At 23.6% G+C, this 20,321-nt stretch overlaps 2 protein-coding genes across 2 annotated transcripts; both read right to left on the bottom strand.

The window, feature by feature from the left end:
- Nucleotides 1–1,722: 1,722 nt before the first annotated feature.
- LOC129610875 (odorant receptor 94b-like) lies at nucleotides 1,723–3,746 on the bottom strand. Its single transcript, XM_055523646.1, has 5 exons — nucleotides 3,092–3,746; nucleotides 2,995–3,055; nucleotides 2,835–2,934; nucleotides 1,863–2,129; nucleotides 1,723–1,776 (listed from the first exon to the last, which is right to left on the bottom strand). The coding sequence occupies exons 1-5, from the start codon at nucleotides 3,744–3,746 to the stop codon at nucleotides 1,723–1,725; spliced, it is 1,137 nt and encodes a 378-aa protein (XP_055379621.1).
- A 13,225-nt stretch (nucleotides 3,747–16,971) lies between these two features.
- LOC129610874 (26S proteasome non-ATPase regulatory subunit 12-like) lies at nucleotides 16,972–19,406 on the bottom strand. Its single transcript, XM_055523645.1, has 3 exons — nucleotides 19,230–19,406; nucleotides 18,413–18,793; nucleotides 16,972–17,244 (listed from the first exon to the last, which is right to left on the bottom strand). Exons 1-3 carry the CDS (start codon nucleotides 19,404–19,406, stop codon nucleotides 16,972–16,974), a joined length of 831 nt encoding a protein of 276 aa, XP_055379620.1.
- Nucleotides 19,407–20,321: the final 915 nt, after the last annotated feature.

The following is a 20,321-nucleotide window of genomic DNA, read 5'->3' as shown; positions in this document are numbered from 1 at the left end:
ATACAAGAAAAAAAAAACTTAAGAGCTGTGTTTTTATTTAATTAATTTTTGCCGGACTCTAGCACTAGTTCAAAAAACAGAAGAACTAAAAACAATCTAAAACCTTAAGGAGGCAATGGTATTCAGTGGATTCGCTTTTTTTTTTTAATTTAATGTCCGCCAAAAGAGTTTTTTAATTATACATAAATTCAGCTGTGTTGAAATTTAGCAAAATATTCTTAAAATTCCTGTATCTTGAGAGCGATTCTGATTTGACACTATATTGTAAAAAAAAATTTACTTATTTTCATGTTATTTTCATGTTATGCATATAGATAAATGGTATATATCCTAACTTGTTCCTGAATCGTAATCAGCATAATTCAAATTAGTCATTTTGCAATATTAATTGAAGGGAAATGAAACAAAAAATATCTTAAAATTTACAACGCATATCTATAACTGAGCACGAGCCATATGTGGGCCTAATAACAAATAACAAAAAATATATACTTTCTACATCATGTTTAAATACCGATTATGTGCTATTCATAATTTTTCACACTACAAAATTTACACACAGCAAGTCTTATTTTTATATAAACATTAAATTTGCCAGAATATTAGTGATAGAATCCAGAGAAAAATTGAGGGCGTAATATACACAAGTTTCTTTAAAATATAAATTTTGTTGAGTAAAATAAGTAAAATTGTACAAATATTTTGATGAGTAAATTAGTAACATCTAACAGTGGTTATGAAACCGGTCCTCTAACCGAAAACTCTCAGGTTAAATCCAGTGTCAGATCACTATAATGATTATATTATTTATTGTTATAAAACTTAATATAAAATATTATAAAATGAAATATTAATGTAAAATTATTATTGTACACCGACAAAAACAATGAATATTAATAGCCTTCAATATTTAGTAGGAAGTAAAACTACGGTAGGTTGGCCACCGCCTAGTCAGCTCCAATGACGTTCAATATTCAGTACGAAAAAAAACTACGGTAGGTTGGCCACCGCCTATTCAATTCCAATGACCTATAAAACACTGATACTTGAATCTAAAGTCAAGTGGAGGATTCTAGTGCTCCCAAGGAGAGTAACGAAAAAAAAAAATAGCAATAGGCTATGACTATCTTTTTAAAAAGTTTACTATTTTAAATATTTGCACTATGAAATTTTAAATATCCAAGATGTCTGTTCAATGCTTTTTCTTCAGCAAAACTATTTTCCTATGGAATTTAAAGTAAGAATTATGAACAGTCACGCAGAGTGGCTATTGGAACTGCATATATCGTGCACTAATTCAAAAGAAATACAGATTGGCAAAATTACGGTAAAAATTTTCTTTATGAATGAAATTTCTCTGTTAAATAAAACAGGAAACATGAGTAATAAACTATAAGTAACAAAAAACCATAATCTTTGGCTGATTACACAATTTAAAATTTTAAACAATTTCAAATTTAATACTAATAAAATTATGAATTAATTAAACTTAATTTATTGCACAAGAATCTATAATAAACAATAATGATTTTATTATCCAATATACGGATGCAGTAATTAATTTAAACTTTAACATTTAAGAAAATATCATTGTAAATATTTACTTTACGTATATTTGCGACAGCAAAACCAAAAACCTTTTTGATTAATTACATTGCGGTATTATAGTGCCAAAAACAAAGGTTAACCTTAGTAACATAAATTTCATTTTATAATTCCATTTTATTTCTCCAAACTCATTAGAAGAGCAAATAAACTGTAAGAATTGTTAATTGTCTACAATGAAAAAGAATATTTAAATAAAATTTTAGTTGCATATACTTACATAAAAAATATCCTTTTGGCAAAAAATTATTCTATACCTTTGTAAAAACACTTAAATCAACATTGAAAATTGAACCAGCTTTTATAATAATTGGACGTTTTAAGCTTTCCATATAAATGAAAATGAATTTTTTCATTTTAACTGATACATCAACCCAATTAGATGAATAAATAGCATCACATAATAATTCACTCCTTTCAGTTATAACATGACCATAAAAGCATGGTAAAAATATTTGAAATGCCATTGTTACCAAAAAATATAACAATGATATAAATTCAAATGTATTGTCCTTCAAAGAAACCTACAAATATAAATTATATTTGAATTAAAAAAATTGTGTATTTGATATTTAAATGACAATAAAACTATTATTTTGCTATTTGACGTACAAAATGATTTTATATTTTAAAAATTATAAATTTCAAAAATAATCAAAATATAAAATCATTCATAAGCTCTGAGTTAATGGACATTATTGTAGTTTTATTCCGTTTGAGTTTGTTAAGGGAAGCAATACTGATTAAAATTATACATGAATTAACGAGGAATGAGAAGAAGAATCGAGGATAATGGAGGTAAATTTACTTGAAATATTGCCTAACTTAATTGAATTTACACATTTTTAATCAACTTTTAAATTTTGTTTGACTTTTTTTGCATGGAATCCATAGAAAAATTACAATATACAGTGTGATTCATTGAAAATTTCTTTTACCATAAGCGTCGTTCGTTGTATTAACAATATGAAAATTTTTTAAAAAATTCTGAAGCTCTAAGATGTCACAAATACTAAATAAAATTTTTACCCGTTATCTGTGCTCCAAAGTGATGTAAAATATCGGAAATGTAAAATATTTAGAAAGAACACTACTTGTTCAAATATTTAGAATTATATCGTCACTACCTGTTCTATATATCGCAAATTTACAAGAAAACTTATGCTTTAAATACCACATAAAATTCATTAGTAAACTTTCTTAGTATACCATACTTCTTGCATACTTACTGTAACCAATTCATAAGCAGTTAAGCATATAACTGCAGCACTCAATATATTTTGTACTGCAACTGGTGCTGATACAATAGTTTCAACATCTTTCGAGATTCTAGAACAAAAAATTCCATATTTCAAATACAAAATTATTTGGCCGCTATCAATAAATTACTTTGTTAATAATTGATGAGATTTAATTGTTTTAATTAAATTTTTCATTGCCAATTCTTCATCTTCATTCTTCATAAGAATACCATTCATTCCAACGCGTTCATAACCAATATTCTTTAATCTCATTATAATTAATTCATAATAGAGACCGGTTTGAAATAGAATGTATGTTTGAAATAAATCTAAATTTAAATTTGTTAAACAATTAATTGTCATTGATATTACTTCATAAATGTAAGCATAATAAAAGTAAGTATCATTTTTACGCCAATCAAACGGAAACCATGATACATATGGCATCTTATGTAATATAAAACCATTAATGTAACTGGTTGAAATCACACTCAAACATAAAAATATATAAAATTTTTTAAAAAGATTAAATCTTTTATGGCTATCTTTTATTATTTTATATTCTTTATCATTTTCTAATTTAAATTTTTCATCTTGAAAATTTTCCATCAATTTAACAACTTTTCTTCCATAATAAACCACATTGATTATCTTCACCATCATTGCGTTCAATGTAAATGTCATGAAAATTGATTCAAGAAAATCTTTTAAATTATCAGCACTCACTAAATTAATATTCATCATGATAGCGAAACATAATGAAGCTATCAAATGTAAAATGTAAGTGTATAAACGATAAATCCAAAACCATTTTCGATTAATAAATGTCCAAACACCAAGTGCCATCAATACTATGTTAATTGAACGAGTTGGTTGAATTGCATCAAAATTCTCTTCCATTTTATAGCTCTATCTTAATTTTGAAAATGTCAAATTTTGGGAATTGACTAATTAGCGTGTTAGATTTGAATTTGATATGTTGAAAACGAATGTTGTTCACCAATCACCAAAAGCAAAATGATTTTGTTTCATGTAAAACAAGTTTGGATGAAATATTATTCTTTAATTACTAACATAAATTTATTACACAATTTTTTTTAATTGAATTTAATTATATAGGTTTATATTTTAGAAATTTGTAAAAATGAAAATAGGGAATTGTTTTCCCAGTATGGGTGAAATATCAGGGAAGACTTCAGAAAAGAGTTTCTTAAGTGACACATAGGATTAAGGTAACTACAATAAATTTGAGTCAAACCAATGGTTTGTAGTATAGTTCTTTTTCTCAACAAGTGAAAATACTGCGTTTAAAAACAACCCATTTACATACTACATTATTAAAATTACTTTCAATCACATACGAATATATTTCAAAAATTGCATACTTTTAGATTGAACACTGCATGCAATCTTTGAAATAAAACAAAAAAAAAATTTAAAGCGTTAACATAATGCTCGAACATTTAAGGGTTATTTAAGTGAGTTAAGAAAAATAATTACATTTTTTAATGGCGTGATTTCTGCATTTATAAAAATTTGGAAAAGCTTGCATTTTCGTAATTATAAGGTGCCAAAAATTCAAATTTTACAAATTTCAATAGGCGATAACTTGCGAGGGGGTGGAGGTGGGAAAAAATTTTCTTCTAACGAAATGAACTATTTATTAAATTTTAACAATGTATCTGAATGCTTCTAAAATTTGAGACTTCTACAACCTGAGGTCTAAAATGAAGTTATTCTTGTAAACACAATTATTAATTTTAAAATTTATGTAGTAAATTTATGAATTTTTTTAAAATGTTTGTGAGCAGTTTGTTTTTTTTTGATTAAGTTTGTTTCAAAATTTCAAAAAAAATTATTTTTGAAATTTCCGAGTTGATAGTTTTAAGCAACATTTTGCATGGAAATCAAGTATACCATATTTTGGGAAAGTCTATTAATTTCTAAATTATTAAAATAAAGATGAAAAGTGCTTGATTGCTTAATTCACTTATATATACAACGGTTTCTATTTATAAAAATTACCTTGCATATTTTATCGTCATGTATAGGCAAATTTTGTATTACCATCATTACCGTAATTAATACATGAGTCAAAAGGCTTATATATTGTTATAAAGCTTTCAAAATTCACTGAACTAGAAAGTAAATTATCAATTTTTATTTGATATAAATAAACAAAAAACAAATGATTCATTCGACCGCAATGACCTTTGATATCACAAAGCGCTTAAACAATTTATTAAAGAAAAAAAATTGGAAAATATTTTATTGAAAATCATTCAATTGCAACAATCTTCTATGCTCTTAAAACTAAATGAAAGAAAAACATATAATGTTCTAAAATATCACAAAAGGAACTGATCCACAAATGTGCATCACTTGTGCATATTCATTGTTAGTTGTTAATTTAATGTTTTTTAACGACAAATAAATGAACTACATGTTTAACAAACAATTAATCAATTTAGTTTGATTTGCATAGTATGAACTTATTACCTTCGGTTTGCATTATCGACTGAACTTCTCACATTCAATAACAAAGTAAATAAATTTTGCATGCATTTTAGAAAAAAACGAAATACACAATAATTCTTCTCACTTAAAAGTTACATTTATACATATAATAATGACAGTGGTTCACATTCTTCTCACTTGGCGAGTAAAATAGCAAGATACACGACCAGGCACTCTATATATGCAAATAGGTGCCACAACAAACGTATAGGGAAATAGAACGTATGTATAAGCTGAAAAATTTTTATTCCGACCCTGTAATATTTATTTACATGCATTTTAAATTTAAAAAAATTTCAATGGTCTAATATAAATCAATACTTCATAATTACAAACACATCCACACGTCTTTAATGACTGTTATAGTTGAACACCTTCAATAATTAAAAAACAGATTTTTTTAATATTTTTTCATTTTTTTATTTAATAACTTAATTTGTGTAAAATTTTTCATTGAAATATGAAATAAAAAATAATTATATAATTTATTCGAAATATGAAAATCAAATTATTTAATTAAAATTTTCACAGAATCAAAGCATTCAACAATCCTTTATGTGTAAAGGTGTTGATTTTTTAAATTACTGAACACATGTCATATTTATTAAATATTAATTAATTAATTAATTATTAATTTTATTTCATGATTTTTGACTTTAATTAAATTGAATATACCTAAAATTAAAATTATACAAAACACGAATATGCTTCAAATTGTATAACTACCCTTCAGGAACTAAAGAACATTTATTTAAGAAAAGTACGTTGATTCTTCATCTGATAGATCAAACATTTACGTCATTGCAATGAAAATATTTGGTTTCATTATCAAGAATCACCGAATAAGTGAATAATTATTAAATTTAATAATAAAAAAATTCCACTTATTTTAACACTGCTATACAATTAAATGTGCGGCTCGAATAACGTTGTGACCTTCAATTTTCGCTTTCTTAATATTTTTTTGTATAAAAACGTTGTACTTCCAAAACTATAAGTTAGTCAATTTCGCTTTAGAAATTGAAAATCCGTGGAAAAACATTGTGTCGTTCAGTCGTCATGCAGGAAAGTATGAAAAGTAAAACTAAAAATAGAAAAAATAATAAAATTGTACCTGAGAAAAAAGCGCCAGAAATGGTTCATGGAACAACTTTTGTATGCAGCAAAATTTTATTAATGTATTATCAGGTTTCAGACCGCAAATTTAATTTCAAATATAGAGATTTTTTAGTAAAAGTTTAACGAAGCAAGAACTTGTGATAAATTTAACAGAATAAATTATAACGGATAAATGAAGCACATCGCAAATTTACGAGTATTACAGTTAAAATAACCAGCTTAAAGATTAAATGAAGTGAGTGTGTCACGACATCAATGTTGAGTTGAGTATTACCTATATAATAACAAAACAAAAAAGCGGGTGTGACAATAATGAAAATTTAGAAAATAAAAGACCTCTGCATTTTAACAGATCAAATAAATCGACTGATTCAGAAAAAGACATCGGTATACGAACATATCAATAGAATTCCAAGAGAAAAGCGATTAAAGTAGAATTAACAAATCTAAAAATAATTTGGCTGCGGACTTGTCTTGTGTGATTTGTATACAAGTTTAAATAACCAGATTATTCTATTAATATTCGCACAAGTTTTTAACACACAATTTACCTAAAAATTTGGTTTGCCAACACAAGAATAAACCGACTGAATTATACCCTGCACCTTTACAATCTGAGTTTAAAAATTTGTTTCTGAAATAGTTCGAATTAACTTTCGTTGTTGTTATATGGCAGCTACCCAAACTTGCCAAACCATTCAACAAAAACTTCAGGCATATATTTGACCTGTAATTGGGCATTAGACTGCAAAGTTTCATGATTCTGGCTTTGTTATTTTTTCGAATTACAATTTATTATTTTGGAATAGGCAAATTTTGAATTTAAAATGAGCTTACATTATAATATTTCAAAGGTTTGTAACAACATTACAGTCTTCATATATAAAAGGAAATAAAGAGCATGTATAATGAGCTTGTTGAATCGATCTCAATTTGTTTTTAAATAGTATAGGCACACTTTTGCATCTAGCCTCTACATATTTGCTTTGTTCACACCGCACATTCAAGCTTTAAAAAGTCGAAATTTACTTAAAAATTTTTTTTTCTGAAAATCTAATATACCTATTTATATTTTTATTACAATTTGAATTAATGCAGCATACTCTTCATAATAATCATATTATCTATGAAAATATTATGACCAGATATAATAAAAACTCGCAATAAGATGATATTATACTTAACTCTCTAATATGCTATTGATAACAATAAATTAAACGAAACCTTGAAATATTTTATAAATATTTTATTTAAAATTTTTTTCATAATAGGCTTAATATGAATTTATTTTCTCAATTGTGTTGAACCCTTCTTAATCTTTACTAAAATATTATCTGTTTTTATTTGTTTTTATTGATAATTGGTAATAAATTACAATTACATTTTGTTATTTTTATTGTAAATCTATAAATTTTATATACTCATATAAAAGCCTAAAAATCTCAATAGAATACTAAGAAAAATTTTAATACATTTATCATAAAATATATAAGTAAGTTGAATGCTGTGCAGTATAACAGAAACGAGTTCCTTTTATTATTTTTATACAAAATATACTTATTTCTATTTATTTGCTTCTTTATACCAGAATGTTCTTACATCTTTAAATATCCTATATTGTAATAATATCCTTAAAAAAGAAATTGATCCAAATAAAATGAAATTGATAAGTAGGTCCCTATATTTTTATGTATAAACGAGTACGTATACGTTAAAATCAATTTCAATAGAAATGAATTTTTCCTTTTGAATTGACATTTCAATTCTTACGCTCTTCTGTCGCTTCACTTCTACTTTCTGCTCTCTCTATCTCTCCCTCTGCCTTGTATCTGTTACTTTTCTTTTGTTATTGTGTTTTTAAGGATTATGTCAAGGATAATTTTTTAAAAGTTAGTATATCTCATTTACTTTAGAAATACACTTTGTTTCATTTAATAAAATCCTAATACTTATTGTAATCTTGTTATTAAGGATAATGCTTATTACTAGTACTAGTGTTTTAAAAGTAGCATTTTTATTGGTATTAAAATGCTTTATAGTCATTGAATAAATTGTTTTTCTAAATCGTGTATTTACGAGTGTATGATTATACAAATAATATTTTATATGATTACTCCATTGTTAAGTAATTTTCACATTGTAATTTTTGTGTTTTCGTTGATAGTCAAATATTATACGACTGTAAATTCCTAACAATTTGCTAGTGACTATAAGGATGATTTAATTTTATAATTATAAACTTAAATAAAATGTTTGTTTTCTGGTGTACAGTGTTCAAATATTGCAAAAAATTTTACTTAATTTTAAATCTTCAAATTTTATATAAATTTTATTAATCTTTCACATTACATTCTTTTGAAACTATTCACGTTTTCTTAAATGTATGAGTAATTAATAAATTAATTAAATTTTTTATCAATTATGTCAATTAATTAATTATTTGCAGCTGATGCAAAGTTTGTAGATATTACATTGTCAATATCTTTAATAGATATTAGTGTTATGTGATAACAACTTTGTTATAAATGTAAAGCCCCCCAATTTTTGAAAATCTCTGATCAGATTTTTATCAACTATTAGAAAATAGACTAATTTTTTTATCGATTGTTGTGAATTTGCTTTTCAGAATCGATTACTGTTCTCCGACCAAAAAATTATAAACTCATTGTTAATAAATTTTGGGTTATGAGAAAGAAAATTGAATTTCTAGACATTTTTGGCTCAACGAGTTTAATAAATTTTTCATATGCTTTATGAAAAATTTATGATATAAAAATACAGACTCAAATAGTCAAACAATATTCAAGACAATGTCAATCATATAAATATTTGTAAATAATAATGCAAATATTATGAAAATTATATTTTGTACTTGCGTTCCTTACCTGGGAATATGTATTCAAAATATCTACATTTTTGCACAGCTTTTATATATTAACCAAAAGTATAACATTACTTTATACAATGTTGTAAGAAAAAATTTTTCTAGAAAACCGACTCATTTTAATACGGAAGTTTTAATCGGATCCAGCACAACTTTTGTATTGCAACAAAGAATATCATACAAGAATAATATTTATTTACGCAGAACCTTCATATAATCTCTGTAGATTTCTATATTCTCCTAATATCTAAACACATATTATGTGCAACCTACGACTCACGACTCGTATTCCCATCATGTTTTTTATAATTCAACCTGATTTGCTTATCAGATACATTCAAATCCATTAGGAATTTAGGACCTTCTTTTTAAGAACAAAATTCCACATTCTTCGAATATTTTTAAAACATTTTCCGAAATATTTCCATATTTTTTATATTTTACTTAAATTCACCAGCATAATATAAAAAATTATAACTAATTGTCAAATATTTTTCATCCCTCTAATTAGAATTACTAATTTTATTTTGAAATTTAAAAACAAACGTAAGACAATCTGACAAATTAATTTCAAAATGTTCAAATTTAACTTTAATATAAAATATTTATGTAATTTAATTTTTATCCTGAATGAAAACTATAATAAAATTTAATATAAAATATTAATAAATACCTGCTACTTGTTCCTCTCCATTTTCAAAAAAAAATCAAAATTAGTAATAAAAACAGGATAAAACAAAAAAAAAACAACCTACTTATGTCACAAATGATACTTGACTTCTGAAATAATTAACATTTTATAAAATGATTCTAAAATTTTTATAAATCTCTTAAATTCTTCAAAATTCATAAAAAAAGCAAAAACAAAAATCATATAATTCATAAGAAAACTTAAAAGACAAAGAATAATCTCTTTAATTTCTTTAAAAATTTCTGAGAATAAAAAAAGAAGAGTAAAATAAAATTCGAAAATATTTCTAATGAACTTCTCTTAAAACAAAAATGTAAAAGACATTTCATACATTTGTTCGTATGAGTGTGTATATGAATGAGCATATAGACGTAAGCACTTTAGTTCATTTTAGTAATAAAGTGAATTAATTATTATTCTATAGTTAATTAAATTATCAAATCTTTAAAGATCGTAATATCCAACAGATTTTCAATATTCCAAAAAGAAAAAAGAGAAAAATGTAAAAAAATCTACTGTTCTTGCCATATACCCTTGCCGAGCCTTGCTTTCTTTCCATCGTTTCTCACTACACATTAAATTTATTATAAAAGAATAATCCAGAAAGAAGGTTTTCACTTTCTTAATAATTTTACACCGTAAACAAATACTTTAATAAAAAAAATCCACTTTCCATTTAAATTATAATTTTTATAGTAAGTATAAAAGTACACCTAACATATAAAATGTATCAAAATGTTTAAATTCACATACATATTATGCTTATATACTTATGTTTGTATATGTACATACATATAATAAAATAATGTATATTATCCTTAGAGATTCTTGGTTTACTTAAGTTACTGTCTATATAAACCAGGAAATATAATGTGCATTCCTTTACATCTTTGTTAAATTGAGAAACTTTACTAAAGAAAGCAGAAACAGGATATATGTACCTATACATAAAACAAAACAAACAAACAAAGCAAAAAGAACAAATTTCTTTAAATTTCTTACGCTTCTGTCGTACATAAAATTAAAAAAGTTGATTCTCAATTTTTATTAGTACAATGAAAAGGTTGCCAAATGTCGAAAAAATGTTAAAATTATTAATGGACGCTTGTAACTTTTCTATTTTAAAAATTATAGTAATTACAGGATTGTAATTTATTTTTATAACAAAAATTTTATTGACTTTGAAATAATTAAGTATAAGCGCTAACATAAGTACACCAAACTGAAAGTAAAATCAGACAGGTTCACAAGTCTTCAATTGATCGCGTTATCGCAAAAGTAATTGTGGAAAACTTATACATTTATTCGTATAATAAAACTTTTAAATTGAAAACTTTTTTTATAATTGTTATAAAATATTGAAGAAATTTCATTCGCATCTCAATTTATTTTTTGAAAAACGATCTGACGATAACAAAATGAATGTTTATGATTTTGTAGTTCTTTGAACTATCCATTTTAGTTTTAAAACTAGAATATTAAACTTCAATATGACAATAATAAATTTCAGTATGAGAATTTATTTAATTTTAAACAGATAATACACCTATTTTTATTTATTTTGAGATATTGAAGGTCATATTATAAATAAATCAAAAAAAATTTTGACAGTCGAATGGATTTTTTTTATTTTTATATACTTGTTAAGATTTTTATATACTTGATGATAAAAATAAAATTTTGCAAAGGCGGGAACTATTTTAATAATTTTCTTTGTGGCTGTTGTTGACCTTGTTGTTGAACGTGTCAGTGAAAGTGTAATACCTCTTAATATAAAAAAGTAAATTTTTCTTGAAATGCAGCACCAAGTTCCTCTAATATAACACGCCACAGTTTTTTCCAATCATTTCAACAAAATGAAATCTTTTTGAAATATTTTCTCTATTCAATTGTCCACGGCTTCTCCATCTTATATTCAGTAATATGGTGTTGATTGCGGAACGTTAATCGTCTCTATTCAAGTTTGAAACGACAAGTAATTACATATTTTTATATTTTGTAAACATTGATGTCAGTTTTTTTTTTAAAGGCGTATGCAAACTTGAAAATGTGCTGTAAAAATTTTCTTTAAAATTTATTAAAAATCATCGCAACTTTTTCATTTTCACTTTACCTATTCTGATATTGAAATTTACTATTCTCACTCTAAAGTTTAATATTCTAATTTTCAAACTAAAACGCTTTAACACAAAAATAATTTTTTTTATAGATTTTGTTTGAAAAACTTACTATTGAAAAACAAAATTCGAGTAATCTGGTAATATTTATGGCATCTGTTGAATGTTTTGCAGTGTAGGAGTAAAAAAAATTTTTCTTTTTTTATTCTTTGCTTCCTTATTTCCTTAACGTCTTTATTAAGACAAAACATTTACCAATAAGAAAGATATAACGTACGAGTATATACAATATTTACTCGTATCATGCCCGCAAATAAACAAACAAATTTCAAACAAAATGTTCTGTTCTAAAACAATATTGTTGGTTTTCATATAAGCACACCATATATAATACATACATATATGCATACATATATTTATATAATTGTGAATATTTATTTATAAATATTAAAAGAGCATTTTAAAGACTTTGTAAATATAAGCATTTCTATTTTTCTTATAAAAATTTTTATATTTTCTATTTAATTCTATAATGGTTTTATTTAACAATAAAAATATAGATGATGATGAGGTAAAAACTTTAACGACGACAATAAGAAAAAAAAACACAAACTATATGTACGTTACATGTATGTATATATTAGGTATTCCAGAAAAAATTCATCGAAGAAATCAATAAAAAAGAAAATAAGAACAAGAAAAAGAAGAAGATCCTTTAAGCTTTTTACATCTTAATAGTTAAAGATGTTGATGAAAAGAGGAGAAAACTGTAAATAATCTATATTGTTTCGTAACTATATAATATGTATGTACATAATGATAAGAGTATATAAACTCTAAATGGGATTTATATTCTCATATTCCATACGGAATTATCATCATGTCAAGGATATTTAAGTACAAAAGGAAGAATAAGAAAACATTATGTGGAAGTGTGTGCATACATTATGTAAAACCTTTATTAATTGATAGCATATAGGAGGAACTCTTATGTGTATTCTCTCTCTCTGCCTGTAAAACAGTGTAATATGAAATAAATTTAAAATTAATATAAAGAAAAATGAATTTTTCAAAATATATTGTCGTGTGTAACATAAGTATATGTGAACATAATACAGCTGTATATGTAGTCCTAAAACTACTGCTTCTACATACTATCCTCTAATATAAGAATTTATATATTTGAAAATACATTAACATTAAAACAAAATACATACAAGTTTCATTAAATTTATGGTCAAAAAAAAAATGTAAAAATATCTTGTTTCACCAAAAAAAAATACCAACAACAACAACTTTTATTATAATGTCTGAAGGACATTTTTTCATTTAACTTTTTTTTTTTTTTTGTTTTTATAAGAGTGATGATATTAAGTGATGAAATTGAGTTATTCCATCATCTAATTAAAAATTAAATAATTTATAGTCGCACGTTTTTGGGATAAAATTAAAATTGTATACTAGTAATGTGTTCTACTATTCTACTGTCCTAAATTTGTAACAAAAATTTAAGAAAATAAAAATAAAATGGAAAATGAACAAATAATATGAGGACAAAATAAGTTGACCTTTTTTTTTTGCTTACAAATTATTTAAAAACAGAGTACTACAAAAAAAAGGTGGTTGAGAAAGAACTTTTGTATCAATTAGAAGAATTTTACATAGCTGAAATTAAAAAATACCATAAAGATTTAAAATTAATTAATTAATTTAATAATTGATTTAATAATTTAATAAAATTGAGATTCTGAATTTCAAACTAATTTTACTATATTTACTATGCTCATCCAAATTTTGCTATAATTTTACATTTTAATATGACTTACTGGAACCAAAATTTGTATTTTTCGGAAATATTTATAGTCCTTTAAATTTTTGTAAATCCAACCCCAATATTTCCTAGTTAATTGAATATTTCAACAGTAGAAAATTGAATACAATACCTTTAAGACAAAATAAATTTTAAAATTTTTAAAACACACTGTGTAAATCTGTACAATATTTATTCAAATTTAGAATTTAAATAATAAGCTTATGAAAAATAAAAAAAACATTATGCTCTTGACATTTTTTATTAACCCCGATATAAAAGAAATAAAATATTAATGCAAAAAATTGTTATTTTTTGGTTTTTCGCCTAATCATAATATAATATAAAAATTCTAATTATAAAGGATCATCAGACGTTATACAATATGTGCATTTACAATTCAAGTAAAATAAATATGAAGAGTATATTTTTACTTTTGTTAACTGAATTTAAGCCTTGACATTGTAATATAATATATAGAGTTTACATACATATATAAAATTAACATTACCTAATACTAAATTTCTTTTAACAAAATGGAAGATATTCCAATTAAAATTATATTAAAAATTTATAAATAAAATGAGAAACAATAATTATTAAACAGTAATTATTTAATTCATGTAAACACTTTGTTTTTGCTTCCACTCACATAAAAAGTATGTTCATAAATATTTCCTCATGCTTATATTATAATATTCATATTGATAAACAAAACTACAAGAAAAATAATAAAAATGTAAGTGAGATCAGTACGTGATAAAAGATATTGTACATTTTCTTTAATATAAGGTTTTTCTTTAAGTATATTTGAAATGAAAATATTACATAGAAGGTATTTAATGATTTATGATTTCTTATAATGTAATTTTAGAAGGTAATAAATAATATGCAGGATCTTATATAAGTACAAAAATATATATATTTTATAAACTTATTATAAATTTGTTTTTATTTTTATTATGTACTTCTTCGTTAGAGGTAAATATAGAGCCATAATTTATACAAATTTATTATATTACACAGATTATGAATGGAAATTATTTCCTCAACGATACAGTATAACTTTAGCCTTCTTATTAATATAAATTTTATGCCTTTAATTTGCATTAAATCAAAAATATTACATAAAAAATATAATATTTTTGAACAATTTAATATAGGAAAATTTAAAAATAAAATATGAATAATTGTAATTTTAAATTTATTTTTCAATTTTAATTTTAAAAAATATCTTTCATTAAATGAATTAATAAAACTCTTCTTTCCCACACAAATGTTCGGATACATCATTTTCGTATAGTAATCTTATACTGTGAAAATTAAAGGTAATAAATTCAAATATCCTCTAATAGTTTAAAGAGAAAAGTTTCTTAGAGAAAATTAAATGTGAGTAGAAACAATTCATAGTTTCTGTTAATTTATAAAAAAAAAACATTGATTTTTAAGATATACAGAAAATTTATAGAATAAAGGATTTTAATTTCTCCATTAAGATCAAACAAAATGTATACATATAATAATAAATTATCTTTATCTTTTAAACTTTATCCATGAATATTTCCAACTGAATATCAAAAATTGCTTTTTTCAATCATAAGAGTCCATTTTCAAGTACTATAGATATATATTATCTTCTCCTAAAATATACACTCTATAAATCTATCCTACAAAAAAAAAGTATGCACATATTTTGTAGGAATTTCTATTTGAAAATCATTTTTTCTTGCAAATTTTTAAAATTACTCATACATTATGAAATTAAACATAAATTCACATAAAATTTTAACACGTCTGAATGAACATAAAAATGTAAAACCTTGTAAAACGTAAAAAATCACCAAAATATATTTTCATATGAAAAACCACTAAACCAAAAAAAAATAAAAAAAAAAAGGGAACAGAATTATGCTTTCAAATCCTATATATTATATTTTGTGATTTTTGAGTACAATATTTAGGTAACCGTTAAATAAATCCTTGTTTATTTTCTCTCCAGAAGAAAAGGTCTAACATTAAATTTACTTTTTGAATGGCTAGTCATTGTAATTTAATAAAAGCAACAAAAAAAAAAGGAATGGAAACCTAAATATGTTGATGATTTTGCAAAGGAGTTTTTTTTTCCAAAAAAGGAAGAAGTGAAATATTGTTGATTTCATTACCTAAAGCAAAGTGAAAAGTATGAACTTATTTACAATTCATTTTTTATTATGCATTCATTTCATCATTGTTGTTTGGGAACTTTTGCATATGGTTCTTCCAATTTAAAAATTTAATTCTAACAGGTTAAAAAGAAAACCTCTCAAAAAAAAACTCAATTTACTGTTATATTCAACTTTAAAAAAATTAAATCTTTGCCACATTTATAAAAAAAAAATTTTCATATTAAATGCAAAATTGTTCATATTCGAGCAATAGTCTTTAAGTACCAAACTCAGCTCTTATTTAAATTGTAAAATTTTTTCCACCTTGGAAAACACTGAAACTAAACATATCTACCTTCGACAAATTTGAGGGTCCAAAGAAGATTTAAACAGAAAAAATAGGCCGATGAAATAAAAGAAATTTCATCAATTTTCAAAAAACGCTCCAAAAATATCACAGGAATATTCAAGACTTTTAATATCAGTAATGATAACAATAAAGAAAGTATTAAATTATTCAGAATTTACATAAATCAAAAAGAAACATAAATATTTTAAAATTGATTAATTCCATAACATTCAATGTTCAACTTTGTTAAAGAAAACGTACATTTGTGTTAAAGCAAGGAATCATTCATTCCAAATTATTATATTTATATTTTTTTATTCAAATAATTCATATTTATATAACACCACATATTTTTTTTTTGAACATGTAACAATATAATTTCTAATAAACAATAAAAAAATAAAAACAAAATTAATATAGATATCTTTCATTCAAGAATTCAATAGAAACCCAAAAACACAAAAATTTTAACATTACAGTTTTTGTATCATCGATTAATATTGCATTTTATTCACATCATGAAATGAATTATTAACTTTGATCGTTAATTCATTTATATTGAAAATCCAATCATTCAATATTTGTCCAGTTCGTTTAACTTTGTTAAAATTAATAACTCCAGTTAAACGATCGATTTTTGCCAAAATACGACCATTAGATATTAATTTAGAAATTAAATTTTCACATTTTTCTATAGTAATGCAAAGAATTTCACTCATCCTTTTTATATAAATACGCTCGTAATATAATGATATAACGAATATATTCTAAAATAAAAAAATATTTGTTATTTAAATAACTTCATTTCTAAATCTCAATTTTATTACATGTTCCATTAAACGATTATTAATTTCAAGCCAATTATGCTTTCCAATTTCAGTTTTTTCATTTAATATCTCGTATTTACACAAGTCGTTCTTAAATATCCTCAAAAACGAGTTCAAATTAATAATTTCTTTGGTCAGAAAAAGTTTAAGTAATAACCTGCACAATTCAAAGAAGGAAAATTAAAATAATCTACTTAAATAAATTTTTATCAAAAAAAAAAAGGAAAAATAAGTAATATTTTTTTACATTAATTTTGGTATTACTTCCATCAATTTATTTCTTAAAAGATTTTCCATGCATTGCTCTTGTTCATAATCATTTGGTGCCAAAATGCAATATAAAATTGCCATAGTCAAGGTATGCAACTTCATTGGATCATCATCATTATAACAATTTAAAATAGACTGATAATGTTTACTTGTAACAAAAAAATTCTCTTTAGAGTCTAAAATTATTTTTAAACTATAATAATCTAATTTTAAATCTTCTTGATCAGATTCTTCAAGAAATTTCTTTGATATTTTCGCTGATAAATTTTGCGCTTTCATATAATTTTCCTTTGCGATAAATAATCGTATTAATTGTAGCTGAAATTTGATCTAAAATTAAAGGTTAAATATCAAGAGAGTTTCATTAATTTTCGGAAATTATTTTGCAAAACTTTATTTAAACTTTCATAAAAATGAAATTTAGAAAAAGAACTTAAGTTATTATGAAAAATTCGGCAAAATTGATAAGCATAACTCCAGAATTATTTAACTAAGTCTAATTATTATTAATATAAGTAATAATAATTACACAATGACATTTTAACTCCCGAAAATAAATAACAATTAACTATTATTAAAGATAGTGTTAATTTTGTTTGTTTTATGATTCAACCAAAAGTATTAGGTTAGGTAGGTAGGTACTTAAATATATCCTTGCGTATTAGTAGTAATAAAAATTTAAATAATTAATTTTCGAATGCATCTTAAATTAAAGAAGATTTCAAACATTCAAATCAACTATTTCATTTACTTACTTCATAAAATGCAAATCCGAGTAATTAATTATAAATAAAATTTATTTCATTAGGTAAGTTCATAGGTATAATTTGCAAGTTACCTTTTCCCTGTTATCCAAATTAGATATTGTTTCACATTTTAAATCTTCCAAAATTTCTATAGCTTTACCAACATTATTTTCTTCTTCATAGTGATCTGCCATTACTTTACTAAGTTTTGCTCTTTCCAATTCCAAATAATTTTTACCTTTTGTTATGCCATATAAAACTTTCATTAATTCTAGTTGAATAATTTTCTCAATTTTAATTGATCGAATTATCATTAGACAATGTTTTATCAGAGCCACAACAGATTTTTCTATAAATGATTTTCGATTTGATAAAATTACAAGATAATCATTCAAGTCTCTCCAATGATTCGTTTCAACACATAAAGATGCAATCTCAATCAAAACTTGGGCGTTGGATTCATAATGTTTAGCCTAAAAAATACATACACCTATTAAATACACAATTTAGAAATGTAATTATATTTTTATTTATACATAAATACACATATATACAGTCATACACACATACATACATGTAATGTAGGTATGTTTGTATAAATTAATTTTTGGGCTGCATTATCACGATTTTTAAATCCGAGCCAGATTAGATTTAATATTCCAAAATGAACTCTAACATAAGTTTTTGAACTGTGTTTAAGGAGCTCTTAACAGCTTACATAGTCTGAACAGTAAAAATTGGCAAATGGTTATTGTATGGAGTGGTAGGTACATGTACATACATATGTGCCGCATAAACTGGAAAATAATATACACAAACATATGTATGTGCGTATATATGTATATACATCCATATATACTAGTATAAATGTAAAATTATATTGAACTTAATTTTAAAAGGAAAACTTACGTTTCTGGTTAATTTTTCCAAATGTAACAACAAATCCATAGCCTTTTCAAATCCATTTTTATTTTTTGCTACTTCCTTAATTATTGGAAACATTTCTTCACAAATATGAATCAGCGATTTATGATCCGTTTCTTTAGAAAGTTGAGAAATAAACGCTTTGCCTAAATTACTGGACATCTTAAACGAATGCTTTACTCTCCAAGTTCAAAATTCAATGTATTTAATTTAATAAATGTCTGCCGTTTTTATTTTTTCCGATTAAATTATTACCCAAATATTTTTTTTTATTTGATTATGCTCACAAATGCTTTAATTCAAAAATTTTCTTATAAATTTTCAAATTATAAAATTTGAGCTCTTTGACAGCAATCATGACAATTCAAAATTTTTTGTTCATTCAAATATATACTTATTTAGGTTTCAAATTTTGCGGAAAAAAATTGTACTATAAATTTCCCTTTTTTGTGTAATATTTTTTATTTAAATTAATAAAAGGTTTTTGGATTGACTATATTAAATCTTATTTTTATATTTTTAAAAAAACTTAACGAAATCCATTTTGGAAATTAATCTTTTTCACAAACCATAAAAATCATAACATAAAAACCATAAAATTGGGTCTAATTTTTTTGGTATGAAAATAAGTTAAATTATTGAAATTCTTGAAAGTAAAAAGAAAATCGAGAATTCTAGAATTATATAAGTTTTAGAAATTTTTGAAAAAATATTTTGTTTTCTTATGCTAAAATTACATTACCATATACACAAACCTTGGAAACTATCTAAATTAATGTGAAACACAATCATCGACTTTTTGAATTGAATTATTTTTCGAGACTCGAAGTGAAATAAGCAAATTATATATGAGAATACATTTAATTTTGTAATTTAAAAGTTTAAATAATTAAAATATTTTATTAAAAATTATGATTAATTAGTTTTATATTTTTTCAGACTAGATTGATCATCTTGAAAATTAAATGTGGAAGCATCGATAAAAAATGTGCAAGGGGATTTCATAATAAAATAAAAGCTAAGTAATTATTTTTTTTTGTTTTTAAATATATTTTCAATTGTTAATAAGTATATATA

This window comes from Condylostylus longicornis, unplaced genomic scaffold (assembly GCF_029603195.1).
Source record: "Condylostylus longicornis isolate FDR11 unplaced genomic scaffold, ASM2960319v2 ptg000048l, whole genome shotgun sequence".
In the NCBI taxonomy this organism is placed as follows: domain Eukaryota; kingdom Metazoa; phylum Arthropoda; class Insecta; order Diptera; family Dolichopodidae; genus Condylostylus; species Condylostylus longicornis.
Note: the sequence above shows the minus strand (reverse complement) of the source record. Positions and strands in the feature narration are given on the sequence as shown.

Bases quoted from the DNA above. Each gene is read 5' to 3' on its own strand.
- LOC129610875 (XM_055523646.1), bottom strand. From the start codon at position 3,746: ATGGAAGAGAATTTTGATGCAATTCAACCAACTCGTTCAATTAACATA. The intron at 2,935-2,994 runs GTAATTTATTGA...TTTTTGTTCTAG, and splicing joins TCTCATCAATTATTAACAAA to AATCTCGAAAGATGTTGAAA. The intron at 1,777-1,862 runs GTATAGAATAAT...TTTTCATTGTAG, and splicing joins ATTTAAGTGTTTTTACAAAG to ACAATTAACAATTCTTACAG.
- LOC129610874 (XM_055523645.1), bottom strand. From the start codon at position 19,406: ATGTCCAGTAATTTAGGCAAAGCGTTTATTTCTCAACTTTCTAAAGAA. The intron at 18,794-19,229 runs GTAAGTTTTCCT...TGTATTTTTTAG, and splicing joins TGGAAAAATTAACCAGAAAC to GCTAAACATTATGAATCCAA. The intron at 17,245-18,412 runs GTAACTTGCAAA...TTTTTATTTTAG, and splicing joins ATTTGGATAACAGGGAAAAG to AATATATTCGTTATATCATT.